The sequence below is a fragment of the Zalophus californianus genome, chromosome 6 (assembly GCF_009762305.2).
Source record: "Zalophus californianus isolate mZalCal1 chromosome 6, mZalCal1.pri.v2, whole genome shotgun sequence".
NCBI classification, from domain to species: domain Eukaryota; kingdom Metazoa; phylum Chordata; class Mammalia; order Carnivora; family Otariidae; genus Zalophus; species Zalophus californianus.
In genome coordinates, this window is record NC_045600.1 from 14,844,879 (window position 1) to 14,868,757 (window position 23,879).

At 35.1% G+C, this 23,879-nt stretch overlaps 1 protein-coding gene across 7 annotated transcripts in view; it reads left to right on the forward strand.

The window, feature by feature from the left end:
* The window catches only part of EML5 (EMAP like 5), a 168,940-nt gene that overhangs the window by 120,725 nt on the left and 24,336 nt on the right, over positions 1 to 23,879 (forward strand). For 6 of the 7 annotated variants that reach the window (XM_027572413.2, XM_027572415.2, XM_027572416.2 and 3 more), the window contains 10 exons: positions 798 to 950; positions 1,668 to 1,799; positions 8,035 to 8,123; positions 9,197 to 9,373; positions 10,727 to 10,928; positions 11,806 to 11,932; positions 14,965 to 14,979; positions 16,567 to 16,575; positions 20,884 to 20,962; positions 22,322 to 22,451. In XM_027572413.2, coding sequence (XP_027428214.1) covers positions 798 to 950; positions 1,668 to 1,799; positions 8,035 to 8,123; positions 9,197 to 9,373; positions 10,727 to 10,928; positions 11,806 to 11,932; positions 14,965 to 14,979; positions 16,567 to 16,575; positions 20,884 to 20,962; positions 22,322 to 22,451 — 1,113 coding nt within the window. The remainder of the gene's footprint in view (positions 1 to 797; positions 951 to 1,667; positions 1,800 to 8,034; positions 8,124 to 9,196; positions 9,374 to 10,726; positions 10,929 to 11,805; positions 11,933 to 14,964; positions 14,980 to 16,566; positions 16,576 to 20,883; positions 20,963 to 22,321; positions 22,452 to 23,879) is intronic. The other variant, XM_027572414.2, reaches the window with a different exon arrangement.

Sequence of the window (23,879 nt, forward strand, 5' to 3'; positions counted from 1 at the left end):
AATCCTAACCTTTCTCATCACCTCCACTCCAGCTACCCTGCTCCATGTTGCCATCATCTCTTAAATATCAGAAGTACTTCCAGATATAATTAAAAGATAAATAAATGACTTGTTCTCAATTCATTCTTTAACTTTTCATTCTGTGTCAGCTGTACCCCATCCCTCCCTCTCCAAATTTTATGCAAGACACCAAAAGTCTTAGGGCTTTTGAATATGTCTGCCATATCCCTTGCTGTCAGGACAAGCCCATTTTTGTTTATTTCCCAATACATATTAACCCTTATTTTTTAAAATGAATAATATTAGCATCATTATTTCTTCATGCATGGTTAGATCTTTCATGCATGGATAGGTCTTCCTAGGTTTAATAATTATCTATTTCATATTTTTTTCAAATTTGAAAGCATTTTTATAAAAATGGACTTATTCCTTACATTTCTGATTTGTTGAATAGAAACTACAGAGGTAGCAACCTCCCACTAAAAAACATTTCCACGTCATTGGCTTTTTATATTAAAATCTCTCATTCTTTTTCATCAACTTAATTTTTTACGTTTTTAAACATTAGTACTTTTACATGCGGAAGAGGGAAATGGTTTGTATTAATTATTGCTTAGAATTTCATACCACTGATTTCAGTAGAAAACTTTGTTGCCTGCATCCCTTGACTGCTTTTGAATATTGATTTGAGGCCATAATGAATACAGGAATTCTCTTTGAAATTAAAGGTTCCTTAAGCACATAATTTTTTTAAATAGAAGAAAATTGCCTGATATATACTCTCTATCTCTTTTTAGGTGGGAGATGTTGCTGTTTTTCTCCTGATGGTAAAGCTTTAGCTGTAGGTCTGAATGATGGAAGTTTCTTAATGGCAAATGCAGATACTCTAGAGGATCTTGTGTCTTTTCACCACAGAAAAGATATTATTTCAGATATTCGATTTTCACCAGGTAAGGTATCATTGAAATCATATTTGATTATTAACTTGGGTTGGCCATGGGCAAATATATCAATATGTAATTTTTATTAACCATTATTTTATCTTGGAATTTTAATTTTTTGACAGAAAAGACATTATGGTAAAAGGTAAAATTCCTGTATTAGATCAGTGGCAAAATATCCAGCTTAATACCAATTCTGTCACTAAATAAATAGGCTCAAGCCAAGGAACTATTCTGAGGTTCAGTTTCCTCATTTCTAACATAGAAGGATTGGGTGACTGTCTTCATTATATTCTTAATACTTCTGAAATTTTGCACTAATTTTGCTTTAGCAGTTTCCATGTATTATCTCTGAAGAAACCCACTGTAATGTGGGAAGTACTAACATTAAGGCAAAATGTACTTATGTTGGTTTACTTCCATTTTGTCTAAATTTAGAGGGCTTTTTAAAAAACTTTTTTTTAGTTAAACACAAACTGTATTATATGATATATAATTTTTGGCCTTTTCTTTCCGTTGAACTGTCTCACTACACTAAAGAAAACATTTTATTAATCATAATATGCTTGAAAAAATACAGATTATCACTTGATACAGGTTTTGTTATAATTTACAAAACACCTAAGAGTTCCTCCAAAAAAATGTTAAGAAAATTAACTCTAGTTGTAGAATGTAAAAAATATTTCTAAAGATAGAAAATCTCAAGCAAATATGTTTCTGTTATAGGTTCTGGGAAATACCTTGCGGTAGCATCCCATGACAGTTTTATAGATATATACAATGTGATGAGTAGTAAACGAGTAGGAATATGCAAAGGCGCTACCAGTTACATAACCCATGTTGATTGGGATATTAGAGGTAAGAATTTAAATAACCTATTTGGTAAAAGTTCCATTTGATTTAGTATAGCTATTTTAGAGAAACAGTGATTCAACAGATGAGTTCAGAATCATTGTGAGAAACATTCGCAAAATTACTTTCCACTGCTTTATTTCACATCTGAAGGTTAATGCTGTGAGTTTAGATTTTTCAATACTTCCAGTATAATTCAAGAGATAGTACAGTAAGTGACAAATTCTTTAATTTGTAAAGTAAATTAAATATTATGTAAGAAAGGTTTTTAGTCATTTGTTCTGGCTCTTGTCAGATAAGCTTAGTATAAATAATACTTGCAAATTTGGAAAATAGATACATTAATGAGGATTTTAATGTCCTTTCCCCATCATTCAATAAAATGCATTTCTTAAAAATAATCCCAATTGTATAACATACAGAATTTAATGAGTGTCTCTGTTTTTTTCAGTAGCGGCATTGCACATGGCAGTGTTTAATAATTTGGATAAATGCTAAATATTTTAAATGCTCTATATTTTAGTTTTGTTTCATGTATTCATTTACATAAATCTAGTGTTGTTAAAGTTTTTCCAAACATAATTAAACAAAAAGCTTTTTTAAAAAATCCTCAAATTTATTTCTAAGGTTTTTTGTATGCGTAACAACAGAAATAGTTTTTATGTATATATATATATATATATATATACACAAAATTAAACCATTTATGAATTACTTATGTGGTTGACTGTGAGGAAGATGGCTTTTACGTTTAAGCTTAATTTTTCCCATAAAAGTTAAACATTCTACTTCTGGGGAAGATGGCAGAGTAGGAGGGTGCTAGACTCACCTTGTCTCAGATAAAACTAACACCCACATCAGTGTAAATAACCCAGAAAATGACCTGAAGCCTGGCAGAACAGATTCTCCACAGCTAAACGTAGAGAAGAGGCCACATGAAGAGGATAGGAAGGATAGAGATGCACTTGGGAGCTAAATGGATTCACAGGACGGTCTGCAGGAGGGACGGACACTGCGGGCATGGAGAGGGGAAAGAAACAATCACAGTGGAAAGCCCACAGGGAAAAGATAAAACATTTGGCTTTGAAAACCAGAGGGGTCGAATTCCACAAGTTCTTACAATTAGTTCTAGGCATATGCCTAGAACTTTAAAAATCAGCCAGTTTGGCTCTGGGAGAGCCAGGAGAGTGAGAGGAAACTGAGTCTCCACCCTTAAAGACACAGCATAACAAACAGCCCTGGAAGCAACAGTTTGGAAAACACTTGGGGTATGTGGAAAGGAGATTTGTTTACTAATCTTAGAGCATGTGAGTTGGGAAACTATCTAAGAATGAAAGAGGGATCAGGTGCCATTTCCTCCCCTGTCCCTAGCCTAGACGCAGGGATACCTACAAGAATCAGTGTAGCAGGAACACTCTCCATCTAACTTGCTTAACAATGCACCCCGCCCCTACATTCTGCAGACACAGCCCCTCCAGCCAGACCTGAGTTCCAGGTCTTCTCCCACAACAGACCTGCACAAACCTTGCTCACACCACACACCCCACCACTGCTTGCTCCTGGGGACATGCCCCCTCCAATACACCCTTGGCAGGAGCCCATCCAGAACAATGCCACAATTCTGGCAGGGTGCAAGCAGCTCTGACAGGGACCAGCACCACTCCAAAGTGACTCCTACTCTGTGGAGAGGAACATAACCATACACACTAGTCCTACTGCAGCCCCACCAGTGGGCAGGGGCAGACATCTCATCTGACTGCAAGCCCTGCCCACCTATAAAAGCTTCTCAAGAGACAACACAGGGAAAGTGACCTACAGTTTGGTGCTGCTGTGTCTCTGGCAAAAACCTGGTCTGACTCAACTCAAGCCCAAGGTGGCCCCAGACTGGCCCATTAACAACACAGGGATAAACCTGTCCACAATCAGCAAAGAGAGCCATTGCAGATGACTGGACTAAAGGCAAAAGCTGCTCAGCAACAACACAAGGACACACACAACACACACAGGAGACACTTCTGAAGCACCAGGTTCCAGTAAACAGGGCACCTGGTGCTACAGGGCACCACAGGACCTCTTTTCAATAAGGCCACTACTTTCAAGAGGAGGAGACATAGCTGACTTTCCTAACACAGAGAATTAGACAACACGAAGAGACAGGAACATGTCCCAGTTGAAAGAAGAGGACAAAATCATAGCAAGAGAACTAAACAAAATGGAGATGATGAACATGCCTGGTAGAGAATTTAAAGTAATGGTCATAAAGATAACACAATGGACTTGAACAAAGAGTAGATGACCTTGATAAGGCCCTTAATAAAGAAATAGAAAACATAAAAAAGAACCAATCAGAAATGAAGAACGCAATAAATGAAATTAAAAATACACTAGATGGAATAAATAGTACACTAGAGAAAGCAAAAGTATGAATCTGTGGCCTGGAGGACATAATAATGGAAAGCAATCAAGCTGAACAGGAGAGAGAAAAAGTAGTAATAACAAATGAAAACAGACTTAGGGAACTCAGTGACACCATTAAGAGTAATAACATTTGCATTACAGGGATCCCAGAAGGAGAAGAGAAAGGGAGGAATAAAATTTATTTGAAGAAATAATAGCTGCAAACTTCCCAAATCTGGGAAAGGAAAGAGAAATCCAGATCCAGAAGATGCAGAAAGCCCCCAGCAAAACCAACCCAAGGAGGTTCACACCAAGACACAGAGTAATTAAAATGGCAAAAAGGAGTGAGAAAGAGGAGATTTTAAGAGCAGCAAGAGAAAAGACGACCGTTACATACAAGAGAAATCCCATAAGGCTATCATCTGATTTTTCAGCAGACATTTTGCAGGCCAGAAAGGAATGACATAATATATTCAAAGTGCTGAAAGAAAAAAACCTGCAGTCAAGAATACTCTATCCAGCAAGGCTATCACTCAGAACAGAAGGAGAGATAAAGAGTTTCCCAAACAGAAATTAAAGGGATTTATGACCACTAAACCAGCCCTCCATGAATTATCATAGGGTACTCTGAGTGGAACGAAAAGACTATAAATTAGAGTAAGAAAAGTAGGAAGCACAAAAGCAGTAAAATTAAGTATATCTATAAAAATCAAAGGATTTATAAAAGAAAAGGAAGGGAAAGTATGACACCATATACCTAAAATAGGGAAGGGGGGAGAGGAGTAAAGAATGAGTTCAAACTCAAGCGACCATCAACTTAAAATAGACTGCTATAGGCATAAGATGTTATATACAAACCTAATGGTAACAACAAATCAAAACCCAGTAGTAGATATGTAAAAAATAGAGGGGAATCCAAGTATATCACTAAAGAAAGCCAGCAAACCGTGAGAAAACAGAGTAAGGGAAGAAAGGAACAGAGAAGAACTACAAAATCAACCATAAACAAGTAACAAAATTGCAATAAGTACCTACCTATCAATAATTACTTTGACTATAAATGGACAAACATGCCAATCAAAAGACTAGGGTGACGGAATGGATAAAAAAACAGGGTCCATCTGTATGCTGCCTATAAGAGACTCATTTCAGACCTAAGGACACATGCAGCTTGAAAAGGAATGGTGATGTGATGAGCACTGGGTGTTATACGCAACTGATGAATTATTGAACACTACATCTGAAATTAATGATGTACTATATGTTGGCTAATTGAATTTAAATTAAAAAAAAGTGAAGGAATGGAAAATGATTTCTTATGCAAATAGAAGTGAAAAGAAAGCCAGGACAAAATAGACTTTAAAAAACCGTAACAGGCAAAGAACGACAGTATATGTTCATAAAGGGAACGATTCAACAAGAAGATATAACAATTGTAAATATTTCTGCACCCAACATGGGAGTACCTAACTACATAAAACAGTTAATAACAAACATAAAAGAGGTAACTGATAGTAATACAATAATAGTGGGGGACTTTAGCACCACACTTACATCAATGGATAGATCCAAACGAAATCAACAAGGAAACCGTGGCTTTGAATGACACTGGACCAGATGGATTTAACAGATATATTTAGATCATTCCATCCTAAAACAGAATACACATTATTTTCAAGTGCATATCAAACATTCTCCAGGATAGATAACATATTAGGACACAAAACAAGTCTCAGTAATTCAAAAAGCTTGAAATCAGACCATGCATCTTTTCTGACCATAATGCCATGAAACCAGAAATCAACCACAAGAAAAGAAAAGAAAAAAAAAAAAGTGGAAAGAACACTAGTACATGGAGGCTAAATAACATGCTACTAAATAATGATTGAGTCAACCAGGAAATCAAAGAAGAAATTAAAAAATACATAGAGGCAATGAAAATGAAAACACAATAATCCAAAATCTTTGGTATGCAGCAAAAACAGTTCTAAAAGTGAAGTAGCAAGAAAAATTTCAAACACCTTAACCCTACACCTAAAGAAGATAGAAAAAGAACAAACAAAACCCAAATCCAGCAGAAGGAAGGAAATAATAAGATTAGAGCAGAAATAAACAAAAGAGAAACTAAAGAAACAATAGACCACGTCAATGAAATCAGGAGCTAGTTCTGTGAAAAGATCAACAAAATTGCTAAACCTCTAGCCAAGTTCATCCAAAAAGAAAAAAAAAAACACAAATTGAGAGCTCAAACAAAATCAGAAGTGAAAGAGGAGAAATAATAACTGACACCATAAAAATACAAAGGATTGTAAGAGAATAGTATGAAAAATAATATGCCAAACAATATGACAACCTAGAAGACACGGATAAATTCCTGAAAACATATAACCTATCAAAACTGAAACAGGAAGAAATAGAAAGTTTGAACAGACTGATTAACAGCAATGATATTGAATCAGAAATCCAAAAACTCCCAACAAACAAAAGCCCAGAACCAGAACAAAGGTTCGCAGGTGAATTCTATCAAACACTTAAGAGTTAATACCTGTTCTTCTCAACTATTCCAAAAAATAGAAGAGGAAAGAAAGCTTCCAGATTCATTCTATGAGGCCAGCATTACCTTGATACCAAAACCAGATAAAGACACCACAAAAAGAGAGAAGTACAATATCTCTGATGAACATGGATGCAGAAATCCTCAACAAAATATTAGCAAACCAAATCCAGCAATAATTAAAATCATTCTCAGAATCACGTGGAATTTATTCCTAGGATGCAAGCAGGGTTTAATATTCACAGATCAATCAACATGAGATGTTACATCAAGAGAAAGGATAAAAACCTTATGATCATTTCAATATACAAAAAGCATTTGATAAAGTACAACATCCATTCACGATGAAAACCCTCAACAGAATAGGTTTAGAGGGAACATACCTCAACATAATAAAGACCATATCTGAAAAACCCCAGCTAACATCATACTTAATGGTGAAAAACTGGGAGCTTTCCCTGTAAGGTCGGGAACAAGACAAGGACGTCCACTCTTACCACTTTTATTCAACATAGTATTAGAAGTCCTAGCCACAGCAATGACAGAAGAAAAAGAAAAAAGATCCAAATTGCTAAGGAAGAAGTAAAACTTTACTCTTTGCTTGGATACGTTATGGATACAATATGATACATGGAAAACCCTGACGACTTCACCAAAAAAATACTAGAACTGATAAACATATTCAGTAAGGTCATAGGGTACAAAATCAATATACAGAAATCCGTTGCATTTCTATACTCTAATAATGAGGCAGCAGAAAAAGAAATTAAGAAAACGATCCCATTTACAATTACACCAAAAATAAAATACTGGCTGGCTCAGTTGGGAGAGCATGTGACTCTGGATCTCAGTGTTGGGAGTTTGAGATCCATGTTGGGTGTAGAGATTACTTAAAATGAATAAATAAAACTAAAAAAAAGGGGGGATGGAAAGATGGGTGAAATAGGCAAAGGGGATGAAGAGTACACTTATATAAGGAGCACTGAGTAATGTATAGAATTGTCGAATCACTATATTGCACACCTGAAATTAATATAACACTATGTTATCTGCACTGGAATTTAAAAAAGAATTTAATGGGAGGTGGTAAAAACACTAATGTAATGTTCACTGAATGCTTTTAAATAGGATTGATTCTATGTAATTTTACATTAATGAAAATTTAATTTTACGATTATAAAACAATTTAATAAACCATGAAAGAAAATATTTTAAAAAATTAAGCATCCCATTAACTATATGGATATATTTTATATATGTATATATTTTTAATTTTTTTTTTTTTTTAAGGAAAGCTTTTACAGGTCAACACTGGTGCTAAAGAACAGTTATTCTTTGAAGCTCCCAGAGGGAAAAAACAAACCATCCCCAGTGTGGAGGTAGGAAGATAATAGTGCTTGCAATGTTGTTGATATAACTAAGTGGTTAGAACACTGATGCCAGCCTTCTGTCATTTACATATGAAGCCTGTTCTCACATTATTCAAATCATGGCTATTCTTTCTGTGAGTTTATTTTTTGGCCTAGTCTATTAGATGAGGAAAGGAAAAGATGCTGTATAAGAAAAGGAATAAAACAGGGGCACCTCTGTGGCTCAGTTGGTTAACCATTTGACTCTTGATTTTGGCTCAGATCATGATGTCAGGGTGGTAAGATGGAGCCCTGTGTCGGGCCCACCATGGAGCCTACTTGAGATTCTCTCTCTCCGCTCCCCACCCACCGCTCCCACCCCACCCTACCCTCACTTGCACGCACACACGCGCACTATCTAAAAAAAAGGGGGGGGGGATAAATCAACTTTTACATCTAGCTATGCTCCCGTCCAGTTACTTTCCTCAAAGGATAGGAGGCAAATAGAAGACATGTTATCTTAGATAGGAGCACTGCATGTCTGTCAAATCTTTTGGAACCTATATGCCTAAGATGCTTGTTGGCAAATTCCTGTTTAAAGAAAAGAAAAAAGAAAAAATGTGTTTCCTTTTGTGACTGACAGTATTAGCAGAATTTTTTGACATGGCCAAGGAAGAGAGGCTAAACAAATTGAATATGAAAGGGCTTAATGACGAGAGAGACTCTAAGGTTCTTAATATCCAGTAATGGTTAATTGGAAGACAAGCCTCTAAAGTGTTAGAAATTGAGACATGAAGTATAGATTTACTGATTATTCTAAAAGCAGAAATGGTCTTATTTATTATCACTGAATCCTCAGCATCTAGAACACATAGTGGGTACGTAATAAGTACATCTTGAATAATGTTATGTTAAATTTTTTCTACAGGAATTAGCAGACTTGGGAAGCTACAAAACCAAGACAACTAATGTTTTAACTGTTATAATTAAAATTTTAATTTTACTTGTGACAAATATAACTATAAAGAAAACTATTCAGATTTTTGTTGTCAGTTTTTAAGGTTTAGATATTACAAACTTACAGCCTTTTTTTTTCTTATTAGGTAGAAAAAATTTGTTGGGCATCATGGACAAGTGTGCTTGGTTTATGCTGTGAGGGAATTTGGCCAGTAATTGGAGAAGTCACAGACATAACTGCCTCTTGCCTCACCAGTGACAAAATGATCCTAGCTACTGGGGATGATTTGGGATTTGTGAAGTTATTTAGATATCCTGCAAAAGTATGTGTTTTTCTTTAACTCCCCTAATGATCATAATTATAAAAATGGTTAAGGTAATGCTCTTTCATAGTATTTCGTTGTTGTAATATGAATATTACATATGTAATATGAAGGATTTAGAATTATATGTACTATTTTTGACATATTTATAGCTTTTATTTAGAAGTAGTCTTATAATTTATGATCCCGTGCCTTAAGTCATATTGTACAGTGTTTCTCAGTATTGAGTAATATAAATATCCCCTTTAGAGGAAACATTTCTTTTATCCCTAATACTAACTTAAATAATTTTGGTATTCTTTTGATTAAATATATACCATTAAAAGTAAACAGAAACTCTTTATATTTACAACCTTAAGTTCAAAATGTTTCAACCCTGGGACGCCTCGGTGGCTCAATCGGTTAAAATGTTTCAACCATTAGATCCAAAATACTGTAAATACAATACCTATAAAACTAAAACATTGATTCAATGTAATGAATGATGTTATTTTGCTGAAACTAGACTGCACAGACTTTTTGAAGGTGTGATGATTGAATTCTCTTAGTGCTTTCCTCTATTCAAGCTACCGGGAAACATTAGGCTTTCATTTAGCACAAAAATAAAATTCATATATCAAGTCCAGATGCATTTATTTCTTGTCACTGATTCAGATATACAGTTGACCCTTGAACAATGTGGGGGTTAGGGATACCGATCCCTGTATAGTCAAAAATCTGCATTATAACCATTGACTCACCAAAAACTTTACTATTAGCCTACGCTTGACTGGAAACCTCACAAATAACATAAACAGTCAACACATATTTTGTACGTTGTATGTATTATATACTGTATTCTTATAACAAGCTAGAGAAAAAATGTTATTGCAAAAACAATATTATTAAAACAATAAGGAAGAGAAAATATATTTACAGTGCTATCCTGTGTTTATCAAAAAATATCTACATATAAGGGACTGTGCAGTTCAAACCCGTGTTGTTCAAGGTCAGATGTATATTATAATCTGGCATGAACATAAACATAAATTTGAAATAGGGCACCAAAATCATATTATGATATAGATCTTAAGTAGCTGCTCATATTTATATTTTTAGATCAGCATTGAAATGAAAACACAAGTTTAAAAATTCTCATAGAGACCCCAGGCACCTGAGGAAATATTCCATACATCCCTGTTTTAGATACACTTAAGTGGCAGAACTTTAATTGATAAGAATGTGTTCCAATAAAGCATTTATTGGTCAGAAACTTCACTTTCAGCTTTCTAGATGGTATAGATGCCTGAAGAATAGGACCATTTTCAAGTAGTAACATTTCTCAAAGACTCTGAATTTTTTTTTCATCTTTAGGGAAAATTTGGAAAATTTAAGAGGTATATGGCCCATAGTACACATGTCACAAATGTTCGCTGGACTTACGATGACAGCATGTTGGTTACCTTAGGAGGTGCGGATATGTCTTTAATGGTTTGGACAAATGAAATCGAGGGCTATCGAGAAAAAAGGCCTTGTGATAGTGAAGAATCTGATACAGATTCGGAAGAAGATGGGGGTATGTCATTTTAAAATATTTTAATAAAAACACAATTTAGTACAACTGATTTAAACTACAGCAGTTAAACAAGTAATAATGTTTGAATAATTGTGGTTTTAGTGTTTGTGGTCTGTTTAACCAAAATTGGTTTTATGCCTCAAAAATAACAGACTAGCATATATTGATGACTTAAATATTCTTCGTCTACAAATGTATGATAATCCTACTTTAAGTACTGTTAAAATAAATTTTTTGGTGGGGTGCCTGGGGTGCTCAGTTGGTTAAGTGTCTGCCTTCAACTTGGGGCCTGATCCCAGAAACCTGGGATCAGGCCCCGCGTCGAGCTCCCCGCTCAGCGGGGAGTCTGCTGCTCCCTCTGCCTCTCCCCCCACTCATGCTCACTCTGTCTCTCTCAAATAAATAAAATCTTTAAAAAAATTTGTTATGGTATTGCACTTCATATTTTAAAATGATTTTAATTTTTCCTAATATACAAATAATACCAGCTCATTACAGAAAAATTAGGAAATACATTTTGCAATAAAAATAAACACAGTATCCATAATTTGACCACTCAGCGGTAACTTCTGTTAACATATTGAGGTATTTCCACAGGGGTATTTGCATTTATATACATTATATTTTTTAACAAAAATGATATATTGAATTTATATTTAATAGGCTGTTATCTCAGTAATATTTTAAAAACGTTACATATCATTAAATATTCTATATAATTTTTATTGGCTGTATATTATTTCATAATTTATTCATAATTATTTCATAATTTATTTAGCTTATTTCATATTGTTGAACATCCTTGCATCCAATTTATAGGATCATAATAGAACTCCTCAGTTGCAACTTAGAGAATAATTCTTATGTTTGATGGCAGGCTATGACAGTGATGTTACAAGGGAGAATGAAATCAGTTACACCATTAGAGCCTTATCAACAAATATTCGCCCAATGTTTGGAGTCAAGCCTCATTTGCAACAAAAAGAACCCTCAGTTGATGAGAGGTAACAATAAAATTTAAAACTAGATGAAAAATATATTGGTATTAAAATTGAATTTATTGTTTAACTGAATGATTTTTTTGTAAAAACTAAGTAGCAGTGGTACTCTTGCATTTTCCAGCTCCTAGCACCTCTTAGAAAACGTGTTTGTCCTTAAATACTTTTTGGTGGTGACACTGTCTCTTGCAAGTAGTTTAGAGAATATACAAAGTGTGATTAAAGGAATATTATTTGCTAACTTTTATAAATAAATGTGAGAGGGTTGTAGGAAATAACAAAATTTGAATCCAATACCAACTATGTTTTAGGAAGCACCTGAGCAGAGATAGGATCAAATTTTAAAAAGGCATTTTTATCCATGTGCCTTTAATCAAGGATAAAAAATTTCACCAGGAGTGGCTGGGTGGCTCAGATGGTTAAGCGTCTGCTTTTGGCTCAGGTCATGATCCCAAGGTCGGGTCCTGGGATGGAGCCCACATTGGGCTCCCTGCTCCGTGGGGAGTCTGCTTCTCCCTCTCAGTCTACTGCTTCCCCAGCTTGTGCTCTCTTGTGCTCTCTGTCAAATAAATAAATAAAATCTTTAAAAAATAATAAAAAATAAAAATTTTTCCAAGAGGCAAATTGAAGTATAGCTTCCCATTAGAGAATGGGAATTACTGGTCTTTGTCTGGAAGCAGCACATCAGAATTAAAAGCTATGCCAACAGCAATTTTATAAGGAGAGAAAACTGTTTAATAAAGTCTCTGAGTTAGATGACAGATCAAGAGAGGAATTGTGAACATCACGTGATGCTTTAAAAATCATTAGGGAATATGGAAGACAATAAAGAGGTGTATGGATCAGTGAGTGACCACTTCTTTTCAGAAGTGAAGAGTTTTCAAGAATTGATAAAGGTAAAATTATCCAGAAACTGCAGTGAGGAAACAAGGAGTGGGAGGTGGGAACAGCAGTGACCTCTTCTGTCCAAAGATGTGTTGAGGAAAACTTTGTTATGAGAAGTTGGTAAGAATATTTGAGGGAAAATTTAAAAACGAAAGGGAGTTCACTCACATAGAACAGAATTTGTGGAAAATTTGAGTCAATGTGTAGTCAGAGAGAGTAGTGCTGAAGACTCCTGGGGCTCAGCTACATAGAGATGACAGTGCGAGAAAGCCCTGGCAGAGGGGTTTGAATTTGCACTACAGGCTTAACACTCAGGGAGAAGGATGAAATTGGAAGGGGGAGGTGCATGTTCCTGATGGAAAAGTCTAGAGGGCTTCTGAACTTCTAGCCACACAGGTTCCCACAGAAGTTCTAGGGGGAGTGTTGAGTTATGATGTCTCCACAGCTCCTCTTCCAGGTGCCCATTTGCTGATGAATACCCAAATAATAGCATTGGCGTCACCTTTACCGATAGGGGGTAGGGGGTAATTATCCATTTTGTCATCACATATAAAGAGGCAAAGTATTAAATTAGAGATATGTTTTGGGACACCTGAGTGGCTCAGTCGGTTAAGCATATGCCTTTGGCTCAGGTCATGATCCCAGGATCCAGGGATCTAGTCCTGCATCGGGCTCCTTGCTCAGCGGGGAGCCTGCTTCTCCCTCTCCCTGCTGCTCCCCCGCTTGTGCTCTCTCTCTGACAAATAAATAAAATCTTTTTAAAAATAAAATAAAAAATAGATAAAAATTAAAAAATAAACTAAAATAGATGTTTTAAGAAATCTGAGCATACCATAATCTAAATATCAAGATTCAAGGTTGAAGTGATCTGGTGGGAGACAGTATCTTACAGTGCAAAGAACATGATTTTGGAGTCAGACAAATGGGTTAAAATACTAATTTTTATCATTTTCCTCTTGTGTCACCTTGAAAAACTATTTGTTATCTCTAAGCCTCTGTTTACCTAGAGGTTAAATGAGCCTTACAGTCACTAAACTACGGAGTATTTTATAAAATGAAATAAAATGTATTAAAGAATTTAGGTAGTAAGTCTTTACCACCCTTCCCTGCAAATGAAATAGTCACCTGAGGGAAATAAATTTAAACAGTTTCTGAAATTAAATATCCACAAATTTATTTATTTATTAATCAGAGAAATACATATAAGTTTGCAAATGTGAATGTTCTGGTAAGAATATGTGCCGTATAGTGCTTAAAATTAAATTATATCTCACAGATAATGAAAAGTGTACTATAGGGAGGAAGAAACTCTAGACATTCCCATAAATCTTTTTCATTTATTTTTTAAGAAAAATATCAGATAAATTAGGTATATCAGAAAATGTGACCAAATTTTAATCTACAGTCTGTCATTCATGGTAAAACACTTAAAATTCCTCCCTTATTAATGAAGTGACCCAAATTCTGACAAATGGAAGTATTTTTCTGCTTGTGAAAAATGCTTGACGCTCTCATAATCTTTGCTGTTAGCTTGCATTTTTTACAGCTAACATTTTCAAAATTATTTTTGAAATTATTTTGCATTTGTTCTCAGTTTATTTTATAATTTCAACTCTGCTGAATTCTTTTGAAAATGCTGAGGCCAGAGTCCAAAATGACTCAGAATTAGGAGTCTTTATTTTCATAAAATGAGAGATTTATCAAAGGAGAAAAAAATGAAGATACTTCTTTTTACCAACTTTGCATATCTTTGTGAGGAGATGTTATAGTTTATCTATAATGTTTTTGTATTTTAAATATCGCTATCAAATATGAAACATTTTATAAAAAGTGAAAACAAATGCTTGTCAAACATCCACTTAAAAGGTTTTGGATGACATTGGTAACTACTTGGTTGATACTTTTGTGAGTCCTTTTTTCCTAAATGACTATAATTTATGTTTTTCTTTTTGTAGCAAATCTTATATATTTAAAGTAGTTGTCAATCAAACTTCCAATATTTTTTAATAAAAATACTCAGAATAGTGGAGCATAAAATTTAGGCATTTTGTATTTCCTTAGAATTCTGTTGTTGTTTTCCTTTATTCTATTTACTTAACTGCTGCATGTTATTCATCATCAGTGTTTCTTTTTTTCCCTTGTTCCTTTCAAAGGCAGGGGGTAGTAAGGTAAGTTTTATTAAATAAGATATTTTATTCCAATATTTTATTTATTCTTCTGTTTTGATCTTTATTCTATTTTAAGGTATTGATTTTTTCCCTATAAAACATGGAACTGTATTTGTCAAGAAAAAATTAGAAAGTGAACTAAGTCCTACAGAAAAGTTGCATTTACATGTGCAGTATGTGGGTGCTGCTGAGGTTCTTCATTATGATCACTTGGTTTTATAACAACCTTCAGACAGTTTTAGTTACCCCTTAAGTTTCAGAGGTTTATAAAAATAGCCACACATATTTCTCAGTGAAAAATTATGCAGTTTATAAGCCTGATAGCTTCATTTAATGTATATTTATACTTTCATTTAAAAACATTAACATAGGGCAATGATGATATTTGTATGTTTAATAAAATGGTATATGCATAAAAGGACTCTGTGGGACACTTTTCACAACTAGCTTTAATGAGATGAACATGTCTTCAGGCAGTTTCTGAAACAGGACAGTGTGGAAAAAGTCTGTTTTAGAAGTAAAAAAAAAAAGGTACCAATAGGTAAATGCTGGGAACTAAGGATGAAAAAAGTAGATATGAGACCAGGTTTTACAGAAACTCAGATATAAGGCACTCCTTAATTTATTTGGTAGACAGCAGAAATTCATTTTTGTTTTAAACGGGTGATATGTACAAAGATAGGAGTCTAGAGTGTGATGTGACTTCAAAAAGGCCACATTATCTTAGACTGTTTTAACAAATAAAAGATTCAGATCTAGCCTCAGATCTGAAGTAGCTTATTCAGGAGTGATTTTAAAGGGACACTAACAATTTACAGTGGGAGTCAATTGTTTGAAAACAAAGCTAAGTGGAGATATAATTGTTGGGTGAATTTTATGAAGTGACCTCCCTTTCATAAGCAGTTTTTATAAGAGCTTAGGTGACCATTTGTCCATCACTGCTGCAAAGGGATGTTCTAGATGTGTAAAGAAGTTTCCTGGTTTCAGTAGGAGGGTGGATGAAATCACTTTTGTGATCTCTTCCAATTCTCTTTTTGGTCATTATGTTATTAAAGGGGTTCTTTTAAGTTACCTCCTTTACTAGCAAATTCCCAAAGCTAGCATGATCTTGAGTGACTCACTTTGCCTGCTAGGCTGGACTGGCTGACTGAGAAACCCTCTTGGGTCAGAGGGAAGGGTTCACCTCCTTAGACAGTTTCCTTAATAGCATCTCCTGTACGACCAACCTTTTAAGTTGGTTGTTACCATTTTACTCCCACACCTAAGAACAAAGATAAGCTTCAGTATTTTGTTTGAAATTCACAGTGCACTGTAGAAAAATAAGAACGGTAGGCTTTAAAGTTTACAACATAGAACATGTTCAATTCTCATTTTTCTTTTTTCGCCTTCTTTTGATTTCCCTGCCATTAATGGAGTAACTTTAGCCTTCTGTGCGGTAATAAATAAAAACAATAGCCCTTTAATATATGCAGTATGTTTTACCTGCATTAAACTTGTAAAAATATTTTATTACAGAAGTATTTTACTAGTGTTTTAAATTCAAATCTGTGTTGTAATCTTTTCCCTTTTTTATCTGCTGCTAAAAAGAGGTTCCAGGTAATCCTCTCTCTTTGTTATACTTTATGAGACCGAATTTTGTATTTTTATCGTCTTTCATATTTACCATTAATGAGCTGTGTTACTTGGTGTTCTTTACCTCTGTTCAGTTTTCCACATTTTTCTCCATTGAAATCAGTATCACTCAAACAAATAGCATTTTAATTATTGGATTTCTGCTACATAAGTAATTGCTTTACCAAAGCTTTATTTGTTCAACTTGTATAATTTTATAAGCTGTATAACTTTATTTAAACGGGCGCCTGGGTGGCTCATTTGGTTAAGCGACTGCCTTCGGCTCAGGTCATGATCCCGGAGTCCTGGGATCGAGTTCCACATTGGGCTCCCGGCTCAGCAGGAAGCCTGCTTCTCCCTCTGGCCCTCTCCCCTCTCATGCTGTTTCTCTCTCTCTCTCTCTCAAATAAATAAATAAATAACTTTATTTAAACAAAAATATATAAGTTATCTTTAAAAAATTAAAATACACTTAACTGTTAAACAGGTTTGTATGGATAAGAATTACCTGTTTGTTGCTTGGGTTACAATTAAAGCTGTCAGATGATAACACTCAATGAAGTTCACCAACAAAACTGACTTAGAAGAAAAGCCAAGGCCATTCTTTAAAATGGCCCTAAGGAGGGGTGCCTGGGTGGCTCAGTTGGTTAAGTGACCAACTCTTGATTTCGGCTCAGGTCATGATCTCAGTGTCAAGAGATCAAGCCCCACATCAGAGTGTGCGTGGAGCCTGCTTGAGATTCTCTCCCTCTCTAAATAAATAAAGAAATAGGTCCTAAGAGAAACATTTTTAAATGTTAAATATTATAAATTGAATTATATTTATTACTTACATTCAGAACATATGAAAAAGGTTTGAAACCAAACTTCTGTAATTTCTGTAATTTGAAGAGTTCTTTATATATTTTTTTAAGTGCATGCAATTTTTATGTCACCAGCCATGGTTATTTGATTCTACATACTACTTCATGTCATGTGTGAAAGTATTCACTTCTTTTATATTGAGTGTTCAAGATGGAGCATTTCATTCACTTTTGTAGATGTATAACCTGGAAATCCTTGTGAAAATGCAAATATGTTTTTATCCTTTAATTTTATGCACTTAATCACACATTGGATTTTTTTTTTCCCATAGCAAAGTCCTTTCATGTCATTGTCTGCTTTAGTTGTTACAAATCAAATATTCACTTAAAGTTTGGAAGGGGGTTGCCTGAGTGGCTCAGTCATTAAGCGTCTACCTTCGGCTCAGGTGATGATCCCAGGGTCCTGGGATCGAGCCCTGCATCGGGCTCCCTGCTCAGCAGGAAGCCTGCTTCTCCCTCTCCCATTCCCCCTGCTGTGTTCTCTCACTGTCTCTCTCTGTCAAATAAAAATCTTCAAAAAAAAATTTTTTTTGGAAGGGGGAGTTGATAGCATGATTGATTTAGATCCAGTGTTCAGGTTATTAAACATTTGAATAATGGTTATCTGAGATAAAAATAAACCAAGTGAGACGGGTTTTTTTTAATTAAAGGATTTTAGGAAAAGAGCCTCCACATTTTTTTTTTATTTGAGTATAGTTGGCACTTAAAGTTACTTTAGTTTCAGGTATGCAACATAATGATTTGGCAAGTTTATATATTATGCTCTGCTCACTATAAGTATAGCTACCATCTGTTCCCATACCATGCTATTACAGTATCATTCACTATATTCCTTTTTTTTTCTTTTAAGATTTTATTTATTTATTTGACAGAGAGAGTACAGTGAGAGAGGGAACACAGCAGAGGGGTGGGAGAGGGAGAAGCAGGCTTCCTGCGGAGCAGGGAGCCCGATGCGGGGCTTGATCCCAGGACCCTGGGATCATGACCTGAGCTGAAGGCAGACGCTTAACAACTGAGCCACCCAGGCGCCCCCACTATATTCCTTATGTTGTGCCTTTTATTCCATAACTGGAAGCCTGTCCCTCCCATTACCCTTCACCTATTTTGCCCATTCCTACCCCTCCCCTCTGGCAACCATCAGTTTGTTCTCTTATTTATAGGTCTGATTCTGCTTTTTGTTTGTTGGTTCATTTTTTTTAATATTCCACATATGAGTGAAATTATATGGTATTTGTCTTTCTTAGTCTGACTTATTTCACTTAGCCTAATACCCTCTAGGTCCATCCTCATTGTCACAAATGGCAAGATCTCATCCTTTTTAATGGCTGCATAATACTCGTGTGTGTGTATGTTGTGTGTGTGTGCCTTATCCATTTGTCTATTCCTGGACACAGGTTGCTTCCATATCTTGGCTATTGGAAATAATGCTGCAATAAACATAGGAGTGCATATATCTTTTTGAGTTAGTGTGTTCATTTTTAGAGGGGGTTAAATATCCAATAGTGGAATTGTTGGATCGTATGGTATTTCTATTTTTAATTTTTTGAGGAACCTCCATGCTGTTTTCCATAGTGGCTGTACTAATTTACATTCGCACCAACAGTGTCCAAGGATTCCTTTTTTTCTACATCCTCACCAATATTTATTATTTCTTGTCTTTTTTACTTGAGCCATTCTAACAGGTATAAGGTGATATCTTATTGGTGTTTTGATTTACATTTCCCTGCTGATTAGTGATGTCGAACATCTTTTTATGTGTCTGTTGGCCATCTGTATGTCGTCTTTGGAAAAATGTCTATTCAGGGCCTCTGTCCATTTTTTAATCAGATTGGGTTTTTGGAGGGGGTTGTGTTGTATAAACTTTATATATTTTAGATATTAATCCCTTATCATATATATCATTTGCAAATGTCTTCTCCCGTTCAGTAAGTTGCCTTTTTGTTTTGTAGATGATTCCTTTTGCTGTGTAAAAAGCCTTTTGGTGTAGTCCCAAAATTTATTTTTGCTTTTGTTTCCCTTGCCTTAGGAGACATACCTAGAAAAATGTTGCTGTGGCTGGTGGCAAAGAAATTGGTTGAAAACTGGTCCAGTTCTTTTACATGTAACTGTCTAGTTTTCCCAGCATCATTTATTGAAAAACTGTCTTTTCTCCATTGCATATTCTTGCCTCCTTTGTTCATAGATTAATTGACCATATAACCATAGGTTTATTTCTGGGTTCTTGATCCTGTTCCATTGATCTAGATGTCTGCTTTTGTGCCAGTTCCCTATTGTTTTGATTACTGTAGCTTTGTAATATAGCTTGAAATCTGGAATTGTGATACTTCCAGCTTTGTTTCTCTTTCTCAAGATTGCTTTGGCTATTTGGGGTCTTTTGTGGTTCCATACAAATTATAGTATTATTCTAGTTTTTTGAAAAATGCTGTTGGTATTTGGATAAGAATTGCATTGAATCGGTAGATTGCTTTGGGTAGCATGGACATTTTAACAATATTAATGCTTTCAGTCCATGAATATGGAATGTCTTTCCATTTGTTTGTGTCATCTTCAGTTTCTTTCATCAGTGTTTTATAGTTTTCAGAGTCCTTCACCTGTTTGGTTGAGTTTATTCCTAGGCATTTAAAGAGCCTCCACGTGTAAATGATTCAAAATGAGAACTCTGTACACGTAGTGGGACATTATAAATAGATCCTGAACTAGTAGTGGAAACAGAGAAGAGGGGGCTAGAGGTGAGAGCTACTCTCTAGGTGAAGTTGACGAATGTTTAGTAAATAATGAGAATAGAGAAGAAGAGAGGGAGTTGAAGGCAATAGTAAGTAATATAATTACCTTTTAGAGAGTGTTGTATGGTTTATAATTTTATGTAACTGTAAAATGTTTGCTTGACTTGACCTCACTAGAGACTTCAGGAAGAAGGGAAGGTAAAGGGCCTGGTGGAGCAAGTAATGAGTACAAATTTGAATTCAGACATAATTTATATTGCCAGCAGTATAGAAAATTCATAGAAATATTTTCAAAATTCAAGATAAATGTATTGAACACCGGCCATGTGCAAGATACTGTGGTAGACACTTTAGAGCAGTAGTCTAGGCTTTGTTATAATGCATCCCATCAAGAAGTTTTTGAATATGTTAAACTAACATTTTTATATTTATCTATAAACAGTCTGCTCTTGTGCTAATATGTTATTTACATTATGAAACATACACCAAAGAAGTTAAAATAAAATGAATTAAAGTTCTAATATCTTATTTCCACCTTCTGGCTTTAGAAGATATCAAGATAAAAAGGGCACGGTCTAGTGAGGAACACAAATTGGGTTCATTTTTGTGAAGGTGTGTCAGACCTCTCTCCAGTGGGCAGGTGAGGGAGGCTCAGTGAAGGCGCCTGATAATGGATGCCCTTCCTCATTCCCACTTTCCTATTTCAGGCCCCCCGTGAGCAGAGCCCCACCGAGGCCAGAAAAACTCCAGACAAACAATGTTGGCAAGAAAAAGAGACAAATAGAGGTAAGGAGAACCCCTTCCCTCAGTGTTAACTTGTGCTTTAAAATGTATTCAGAATTCATTCCATTCCCTTCTTGTAAGACATTCCCTTCCTGTCATTAGGTTTTATGAAAACAAACATACTGAATAATCTTTAAGATTTTGTTTTTAAGTAATCTGTACACCCACATGGGACTTGAACCCCAAGATGAAGTTACATGCTCTACCGACTGAGCGAGCCAGGTGTCCCTGAGTAATCTTTTTTGTTTGGTCATAAAATTTTGATTGCTTAGTTGTCAAGTCTGAGTTTTGGATTGATATCCTTTGTTTCTTTGTATTTATATTAGTCTTTTTTTTTTTTAAGTTTTCCATGAATAATACCCTGAATTGAGCTCTCAGACAACTTGTAATTATAAATATATGTGAAAGATCTATGGCTTATAGTTCATGTACCTTGGCAGTGTCTTATACTTAGTGGTTTGAATTTATAAGTCAAAGTTTATACCCCATGTGATCTGTTCACTGTAGGGTTCAGTGAAGGCTCTACTTTCAAACAAAGAAACTTACCACAATAATTGAGCAAGAAGGTTCTCCCAGGCACTTAATTCCAGTATCAGCAGCCACAGGCAAACTGCTAAATCAGATCAAAAATGAGGCCTACATCTGTGGGACAGTGATTGTTGTACTCATTACTCCACAAAGCCCACAAGGTCAAAGAAAAGGGACACTTTCAGTGGCAGATTACCTGCTAGAACTTTAGAATGAGTTATCAGAGATGGTGTACTTAGTTTTCTGCACCAATGATGATATACTCTTTGGCATCTCAAATGTAGAGCACTTGGACATAATGTATTCTGAGTTATATATGCAGATTACGTATTTTTAGCAACAATACAAATCAGAATAATTCTTCTTTTGGACACAAGAAGCATCTCAGTGTTTAACACATGAACTCTTTTGTTTTTTTTTAAGATTTTATTTATTCATTTGAGAGCACAAACAGGGGGAAAGGCAGACGCAGACTCCCGGCTGAGCTGGGAGCCCAACATGGGGCTGGATCCCAAGACCTGGAGATCATGACCTGAGCTGAAGGCAGATGCTTAACCGACTGAGCCACCCAGGCGCCCCAACACATTCTTGAAGTCAAATGACCTTGTGATTCTCTTTTCCTTTTCTATAACTTTGTGTAGGAGAGTATAGAGTGTGTGTTTCAGCTGCCCAAAGCACGTTACGGAGGAGTTTGTCTACTTAATTTTGTATTTGAAGTTTGTAAAACATCAAAATGCATCCTCCATTTTGACTGATGATACCACTATTATATATAAAAATAATGGTGAACATTTAGAGATAAGGAATTGCATAATGGTTTTATTGTTGTTATAGGACCTTGTGTTGGAGCTTGTTTTTGGCTATCGAGGAAGAGACTGTAGGAATAATGTTCACTATCTAAATGATGGTGATGATATAATTTATCACACTGCATCCGTTGGAATTTTGCATAATGTTGCTACAGGTAGGAAACTCTGATTCTCCATCTTCCACTTTTTTTTACTTCAGAATTCTCTTATTTATAATCTTACATTTCTTTGTTAAAGCTATAAATAATTAAATTGCATAAGTCCAAAATATATTTCATACTATTGAATTTTCTAGTAATATTTCAAATAACCAAACTTACAGTCTTAAGAATGTATAACACAGCAGAAAAAGATTTCATAATGAAAAGTACTCATAGGTCTCTCTTAGTAAAGTGAAGGTTTACTATACATTGAAACCATGTTTTATAATGAAACCATTTGTAACTTTATTTCCTAATCTTAACATGAAAATGGATGGTTTAGTGGTTGTCTCTTTTAGGTAATGATTAAAAGTAGCATGTTGGGTGAGTGATTGCTGGGGAGTGGGGTGAAGTGGGCAGTGTTCTTACTGAGGCCTTGGAAAGCCAAGGAAGATATGAAGAAAGCTGTTTCCCTGTGGCTCTACTGTGGTGATACTTTGATTCATAGTGAGAAAATATTTCTTGATGTTTATTTAACTGATTGGATTGTTGAAAAGCAAATGAAGTTCTCTTATGATTTGATGACCAATGATGTATAACCCTACTAGTGACATTCACTATTTAATTTTGAATTGTTTTCTTATATGTAATTATAAACTTCGTAAAGTCTAAAGAATAAAAATAGAGATTATTTAGTTCAAACATTCCTGGCTTTTTCCTCTGATAGCTTCACTCTGAATAGGTAAAGAATGGAATTTGTGAGTCCTAATCCCCCATGCCTATTCTGTATTAATCATTAACATGATAGTCCTATTTTGGTTTCCTAAAGAAAAGGATTCACCAAGATCACACAGAAATCAGTGGTGATTTTCACTTTAATAATCTGGGTCATTTAAAAAATACTTAGATGATCCTCTTTGAGGCTTCACATATCCTTCAATCAAAGAGAATAGAGAATAAGAAAAGATGATCTAGAAAGGAATATGTAAATACACTTTCATGTTTATACTTGTAATTTTCTTTATTTTTAGTTTTCTGATTTGTAATTAATCACCTTTCTACTGGTGGGGTGTAGAGAGAGCAGAAGGGGGGATAGGCACCTCTCCACTTGTCATTATTTGTTCTCTCCAGTTTGGGGTACATTGCTATGTTTACAGTCTAGGAAGTTTTGATCTATTAGCTGATTTTCTTCAAACTTAGCCAACAGAACATAAAATTGCTTTTTATTGTCACTGAACTCTCAGCTCTGGGAAATATAAAGCACATTTCACTTTGAAGAGAAGTTTTAAACTATTAGATCTGGCAAATGTCATTGTTAAATTGTTTTGTGTTGCTTCACTTGTTGGAGGACCTAGTGTTGATGGCCCTCTGTAATCTGGACCCAACCTACAACCTATCATCCTAACCTCCTTTCCCACCTCTGCGTCGTACTTAACACAAAAC